Genomic DNA, 7,784 nt, shown 5'->3' with positions numbered 1-7,784 from the left:
TGTGCAGTCTGTAAGTGATCTCATTGGATTCTGGACCAAGTAAAGCAGTGAAGATTGGTGCTGGGATGAACAGAAAGAGATGTAAGAGCATGGCAGACATGTTTGACCTCATGAAAACTGGTTTTGAGCTGTTGGTATTATGGGGATAATTCTCCTTTGTGAAGTCGGTGAAGGTCAAATATGGCTACCCCACATGGACCTTGCTCTTTTTACATTAACAGTCAAAAAAGGGTAGTCACTGACTCTAGAATAGACCATCAATTACTTATGTTAAAGTTCAAAGTGAAGCTGAAGAAAATGAAAACAAGTCCAGGAGAACCAAAATAAGAGTTTGAGTCTATCTAAAAAGAAATAAAAAAACTATCTCAAGAATAGATTTGATGTATCAATGACAATCAATACTAATGACCAAAGATGAATTGTGGGATAATACCAAGGATATAATCCATAATGAAAACAAAAGGCCGCTACAAAAAAGGAAAAGAAAGACCAAAATAGATGCCAGAAATCATTCTGAAACTTGCATGATAATGTAGAAAAGTCAAAGCAAAGAGAAGAAATGCTGAAGAGAGAAATGGATTTCAAAGGACAGCCGCAGAGGACAAAATATTATAATGAAATGTGCTGGAGTTAGAAAGCTAAAGAGAAAAACAATGAAAGAATCTTTTCTTTTACTTTTCCATAAAAAAAAAAATGATGTTGCTTTAAAAAAAATTTAATAAAAAAAAAAAAGAAAGCTAAAGAGAAGAATACATTTCACATTTTCCAAGCTGAAGGAATTGAAGAACAAATTCAAGCTTTGAGTTTCAACACTAAAGGATTCTATAGAGGAAATCTTGAAAGATGCAGGGTGCATTAAAGAAGGAATACAGAGTCATTGTACCAAAAAGAATTAGTTGACAATGAAACATTACAGGAAGTAGCATAAAATCAAGAACCAACAGTAATAAAGGTAGAAGTTTAAGTTACCCTGAAGGTACTGGCAAAATGTCAATTGATGAAACATAAGTTGAGGTGGTTCAATAGATATGGCCTTGGATGTAGACACTCATCTATGTCAAGACATTTGAAATACAGCTATCTGGCCAACTAACTGGAAAAGATCTATATTTGTTCCCATTAAAAAAAAAGGTGATCCAATAGGATGTAGAAATAATAGAATAATTCTATTAGTATCACATGCAAGTAAAATTTTGCTCATGATTATTAAAAAACAGCTGTAACAATACATGGACAGAAAAGTTCCAGAAAATAAAGTGGGATTCAGAAGTTGTAGAAAGAGGCATAACATTACTGATGTCAGAAGGATCATGGCTGAAGGCAGAAAGTACCAGAAAGATGCTGACTTGTTTCACTGACAATGCAACAGCATTTGATTGTATAGATAATAATTATGGATGACATTGATAAGAATGGAAATTCCAGAACACTTAACTGTGCTCATGCAAAACCTACACATAGATCAAGAAACAGTAATCTGAACAGAACAAGAGTACAATGTGTGGTTTACAATCAGAAAGGTGGGTGTCAAGATCGTGTTCTTTTTCCATACCTATTCAATCTGTATGCTGTATACTCTGAGTACTACTCGGTCATATAAAAAAGTAAAAAAATTCTCGAAGTAAATGAGAATGAAAACACAACATAACGAAATATTTGATGGACAGCAAAAACAGTACTCAGAGGTTCATTCAGGCAATAAACACAGGTACAATGTGAAGGATTCTGTGCTCAAAATGGCTTTCCTAGACACTGAACCAACAGAAACAAAAAGGATAGTAACAGAAAACTACAGAGAATTACACCAAAAAAATTTGAGAAAAATTACTCACTGCCTAGCTACTCTCATACATACAGAAAACTTGGACACACTCATTACCAAAAAAATAAAATAGAACTCGTCATAAAAAACTTCCAACCAAAAAAACCCCCAAAACTCTGGGCCACCCATTTCTCCATCAGTCAGGAAGGATATCGGTGTTGAGGGTGAAGAACCACCATGTTTTCCACTGCTTTGGCAAAACCTCAGATGTGAGGCCTTCTGGCCAAGCATCTGTGAATGCATATTTTGGGAGCAGTCAGTCATTCTATCCCTGAGCACTGAAACTTTTTATAAGTTTGCGTGGCTGAACCAAGAAAACAGCATATGTGGATTTCTACAGAAATTATGATTCCATGAAGGATGTTGAGGAGATGAGGAGAACTGGTATCTTCCAGAGTGCAAAATAATTTTGGAATATAAATAATTTCTTTGGATTGTGTTCCATGAACATTGTCACTGACCTATGTTCTTAAACTGTACAGCATGACTATGTGGCCTAAATTAAGTTTTTCTTGGTAAATAAACAATTAACAGCAACAAAGTTCTGGCCTAGAGGATTCCACTGGCACATCCTACCAAACATTCACAGAAAAGATGATACAATTCTACTCTAATTATTTTAAAGTATAGCAAAGAATGGAATATTCCAGAAAATTTTAGACCAATGTCTCTTATAGATGAAAAAATTCTCAAGAATATCCTAGTCAAAGAATCCAACACCTTATTATCAAGTGAGATTTATACCAGGTATGCAAGGATGCAGAAAAATCAATCATGTAATCCACCATATCAATGAAAAAGAACTATATGATTACATCAAATCAAGTAGGAAAGGCATTTGACATAAGGAGTTCGTAAGAATTGAGATTTAACAATTCAGTTATGAATAGAAGTTAAGAATAGAGAGGTAACTTTTAAAAAATTTTTTATTATTATTATTAGTGTGTGTGTGTGTGTGTACCGTCAAATCGGATCTGACTGGTACAGGAGGAGATTGTCCCTCCTTACCCGGCAGAGCATCTGGTGGATTTGAACCATGCGCTTCTGGGATTGCAGTGCAGCTGAGAGGTAACTTTCAATGTCCAACCTGATTCTAAATCTTCTGGGTAAGTTTTACTACAGTGCCTCTTAAGTCAGATGTTAAGATAACTATTTTTTTGGATTGCAGTGCAGCTTCTTGTCACTAGGCCACCAAGAGCTCCCTAAGAAAATGATTATTATTAATGATATAAAATATCATTAGAATTTTAACAACATGAATTAATTTCCTGCTGAACTTTAAATAGTCATCATATAACCTACTGACCAAAAGAATATTAAAAAAAAAATTTGAAATGTTAGTTTGTTGCTGTTGTTATATAATGTCAAGTTGGCTCATAGTGACCCTTTGAACAATGGATCTGAATCTTGTCCTATTCTGTGCCATCCTCATCCTTTGTGATATACTCGAGCTCACTGGTAGTCTCTATATCAATACATCTTGTTGAGGGTCTTGCTCTATTTTGACTGACCCTCCACTTTTCCAAGCATAGTATCTTTTTCCAAAGACTGAACTCTCTTAACAACATGCTCAAAGTATGTGAGACAGTTTCACCACCCTTGCCTCTAAGGAGCAGCTTGGTTGCATTGACTCGTTTGTTCTTCTGGCATTTCGTGGAATATTCAGTAATCTCCAACACCCCAACTCAAAGGCATTTTCTTTTGTCATCCGTATTGTCAATTCTTATCCTCTCTGATACACTTGAGCCCATTGCCACAGTTAAGAGTGTCAATCTATCTAGCTGGGAGTTTTCCTCTTTTGGTGACCTCTCATCTTTCCAAGTAGTACTCTTTTCAAGGAATAGCCTTTTCTAGCAACATGTCTAAAGTATGAGAGATGAAGCTTTGCCATCCTTGCCTCCAAGGAGCTAGCTACACTTTTCCCAAGACATATTAAGCTATGGGCTAAAGCTTATCAGAGTTGATGAGAACGGCATAGAATAGGACAGGGTTTAGGTCAGCTGTTCATAAGTCGCCATGAGTAGTACTCTACTCAATAGCACCTAATAGCAACATTCACTGTTCAACTTTCAGCAACTCGAATCTGATGCACTTTAAACTGACATCGTTGCTTCTCAGCACCTTGGAAATGTCCTTGAAATCAGATGGGGTTTTTTTTCTCCCCATTGCAAAAAGTCTTTTTAAACATTGACAGATGGTACCAAGGGTGTTGATTGTGTACTCAAGCAAAATGAAATCGGTGACAATATAGCATATGTGGGGAGCATACTCTGTATTACAGCGTCTTTCTTTAAAAACAAAAACGATATTTTGTTTTCCTTTCCCCTCTATGGTTGATAGTATTTACCAAGAAATTACTACCATTCACAATGAGGAGACATTGAAATATAAAAGCCTTTAGCAACCCAAAAGAATCAACGTGGCAAGGTGCAGGAATTCTTGGTAACGCTTCAACTTTTAAGAAACGTGGGCTGGTCCTTCTGGGACATACACAGAGGCCCTAAGTCTCAGTCAAAGGAAAGGCTTTACAGCACGGCAGCCTAGTAAAAGCGCCGCACCAAATGACAAATTCCGCATTAACGCCGACCTCCCACCTGCCTTTCAGGAAACACACCAGAACACGAGGAATAAAGGAAGCCAAGAGACCAGGGAGAAGGTAAAAATAACGGATAGGGCTTCCCTGGGAGAGGGTGCGCAGAGTCCGGGGGCGGGAAACAGGGAACTCCAAAGAGCATCTGCAGGGCACCAAGGTTGGAGAAATGGCCAGGAAGCAACGTGGGGGAGGCATTCGTCGTGGCAGCAGGATACCCACAAGCCCCAGTCGGTGAAGGTCGAGTGGACTTACTCCCTCCTGTTCAGATGAAAGCGAAAAGGTTAGAAGGAGGAAGAGAAAAGCAGACGAACGAGGAGACCTTAGAGTAGTGACAGGTGGGCACCAGCAGAACCCAGCGTTCTCCGATCAGGGGCGGACGGCACCTGCGAGCCCTCCGAGCCACCGTAGCCCCGCCCCCCGCGCGTGGCGCCCATGACGCACGGCGCGCGGGCCGCTCTTACAGAGGTCGCTCTTGTCCGAACGGTCGGCCTCTGCCGCGCCTGCGTAGTCGGGAGGGGAAGTGAGGCGGTTTCCTCGGCGCCTTTTCCGGCGGCGGCGGCGGCGGCGGCAGAGCTAGGAGGAGGAGGTGGAGGCCGGAGGGAGCCCGCGCTCGGGGCGGCGGCTGGAGGTAAGTAACCCCTTGGGCCAAACTGGGAAGGCGAACCCCCCCCGCATCCCGCTCCCTTTGGAGACTCGGCAGTAACTTCTCTGTGTGTGTGTGTGTCTCTGCAGGCGGAGAGCCGAGTTCCCGCGAGGTTCAATGACTTGAACAGGCGCCGGAGCCGCACTGCCTTTCTCGTGGCCTGGGCCGGTGGTGACCGCGGAGCTCTTGGACCTCGGGCGGGCCGGCGAGCCCCTCCGTCTCCCGTGGCCGGGTGAAGAGAAGGCGGAGGAGCGGGCACCGCGGCGGCGCTCGCGCGGCGCCTGCGGGGGGAAGGGCAGTTCCGGGCCGGGCCGCGCCTCAGCAGGGCGGCGGCTCCCCCGGCGCAGACTCAGGGCCCGACCGCGCCGGCGACTGGAGGAATCCGGCTGTTCGCTCGGGGATGTCCGCGTGAGCAGCGGGCCTGGGCCATCGCCCCTCGGCGGCAGCTCCCGGCCAAGGCCGCACGGGCGCCCTCGCGGCAGGGAGGCTTCGTTTCGGTTTCGCGGCGCGGCGGCGTTGTTGGCAGAGGGGACCCGGGACACCTGAATGCCCCCGGCCTCGGCTCCTCCGACGCGATGGGGAAGGTGCTATCCAAAATCTTCGGGAACAAGGAAATGCGGATCCTCATGCTGGGGCTGGACGCGGCCGGCAAGACCACGATCCTGTACAAGTTGAAGCTGGGCCAGTCTGTGACCACCATCCCTACGGTGGGTTTCAACGTGGAGACGGTGACTTACAAAAACGTCAAGTTCAACGTGTGGGATGTGGGCGGCCAGGACAAGATCCGGCCGCTCTGGCGGCATTACTACACCGGGACGCAAGGTCTGATCTTCGTGGTGGACTGCGCCGACCGCGACCGCATCGATGAGGCCCGCCAGGAGCTTCACCGCATTATCAATGACCGGGAGATGAGGGACGCCATAATCCTCATCTTCGCCAACAAGCAGGACCTGCCCGATGCCATGAAACCCCACGAGATCCAGGAGAAACTGGGCCTGACCCGGATTCGGGACAGGAACTGGTATGTGCAGCCCTCTTGTGCCACCTCAGGGGATGGACTCTATGAGGGGCTCACATGGTTAACCTCTAACTACAAATCCTAATGAGCATTTCTCCACCCAACCCCCCGGAAGGAGAGAAATCAAAAACCCATTCATAGGATTATCACCACCATCACCTCTTTCAATGGCCACTTTCTCTTCTTTTGAATCTGAACTCTGGAGTTTACTGTTCTACGGTTTAGGGGAGCTTGGGAGTTTTTCTTTTTTTTTTTGGTTTGGTTCCCCCCCTTTTGCTTTGCGTTAGGATGTTCTAATCTGATATTTGACATGAACACAAAGTGCTAGATGCTCTTGTTGACTTCCAGCAAATGGGATGGGGAAATATAGCAATCTTGGTAAAGTCCTTTATAATAATGGTTTGATTTTTTTATTTCGAGAGAATCTTCCCCCCCACACCCCCGATGTATGCTTTTTCCTTTTTTTGCCCAGTTTCCTTATCACTTGCTGTAGATGGCTTATTTTGCATTCATGCAGACGATGTTGCAAGTCTGTTTCATCTAGTAAACTGAAAATTATTGCTTAATCAAACTGCCGTTTGTCTTTTATATTTAAGGCCTTCCTCCCCACCCCTTACAAGACCTAATTTTAATTTAGTAATTTCAAATGTGACCTTTTATTTCTGAGACCAGTATAGTAAGCCTGGCCCACAGTGGTGAATAATAAATAATATCACTGTAATATGTTCCAGTTACACATCAGTATGTTAAACAGGTAATGTAAGAAGTTGTTTGAAATGTCAGCTATTAAGTTTTTAAACAAACATCATGCATGAGTAGGGATAAAACTCAAGTTCCCCCTGTAATAGCTAATTTTGCTGCATAAGAATCTGGAAGTGTAACGCGTCAAGGACAGATCTCACTGTAAAGGTACTTTGCAGTGTTTTTTACGTTAAAAGTAGACTTTTCCAGGAAATGGGGCAATAGTGATGAAATATTTGTAGATACTTTTAAGTGACTTACTGGCAAATCTGGCATATACACCTTTTCCTTATTTTAAATGATATAAGTAGATTTTAAAGTATTTACTTTGATGATAATGCAATTAACCAATCAAATTATATGCACATCTTACCTAGTTTAAAAAAGTGATAACATTCCTGTTTTCACATCACAGCAACTGATTATGCTGAGTATATAAATAATTTTTTACATAAAGTGATCTAAATCTCCATTAATTAGAACACTGGAAAAGATGCTTTATAAAATGTTAATTTGTTAAATTGTAAGATTAACTCATACAAGTAGTAGGTAAGATATCCTGTTGGTTCAATAATAGACCATCTTTAAGGAAGGAGATGTAGGATGAAGAGGAAGAACCTACAGATGACAATGAATGTAAACGTATTTTTGAAGGGTAAGCAGCATGCTCAATGGTGATAGTTCCTAACATGGTTACTTGCTTAACTGGTTAGGACCAGTAACTAGGTTGTAGAGACCACTATGATAATACTTTGAACCAAATGTTGATGCCTGATAGTGAATTGTGAAACAGCATCTGGTTCTTACATGGCCTTAAGGATTACTTTTAGAGATCCTCAAGGAATTAAATTTAGGGAATTTGGAAATGAGGACTGAAAAGTCATTATACAGGAAAAGGTTTTGCTTATGAGGGTATCTGAAAACTAAAATTGAGCGGGTTATCATGGTATACTTGGACAGTATTGGT

At 42.5% G+C, this 7,784-nt stretch overlaps 1 protein-coding gene across 1 annotated transcript; it reads left to right on the top strand.

Annotated features, from left to right (window-relative positions):
- Positions 1-4,984: 4,984 nt before the first annotated feature.
- Positions 4,985-6,304, top strand: ARF6 (ADP-ribosylation factor 6). Its single transcript, XM_006899205.1, has 2 exons — positions 4,985-5,043; positions 5,148-6,304. The coding sequence occupies exon 2, from the start codon at positions 5,634-5,636 to the stop codon at positions 6,159-6,161; it is 528 nt and encodes a 175-aa protein (XP_006899267.1). The 5' UTR covers positions 4,985-5,043; positions 5,148-5,633; the 3' UTR covers positions 6,162-6,304.
- Positions 6,305-7,784: the final 1,480 nt, after the last annotated feature.

This window comes from Elephantulus edwardii, unplaced genomic scaffold (assembly GCF_000299155.1).
Source record: "Elephantulus edwardii isolate Elephantulus edwardi_28Jun2011 unplaced genomic scaffold, EleEdw1.0 scaffold00247, whole genome shotgun sequence".
NCBI classification, from domain to species: Eukaryota; Metazoa; Chordata; class Mammalia; order Macroscelidea; family Macroscelididae; genus Elephantulus; species Elephantulus edwardii.
This window is presented reverse-complemented; position numbering and strand designations above follow the sequence as displayed.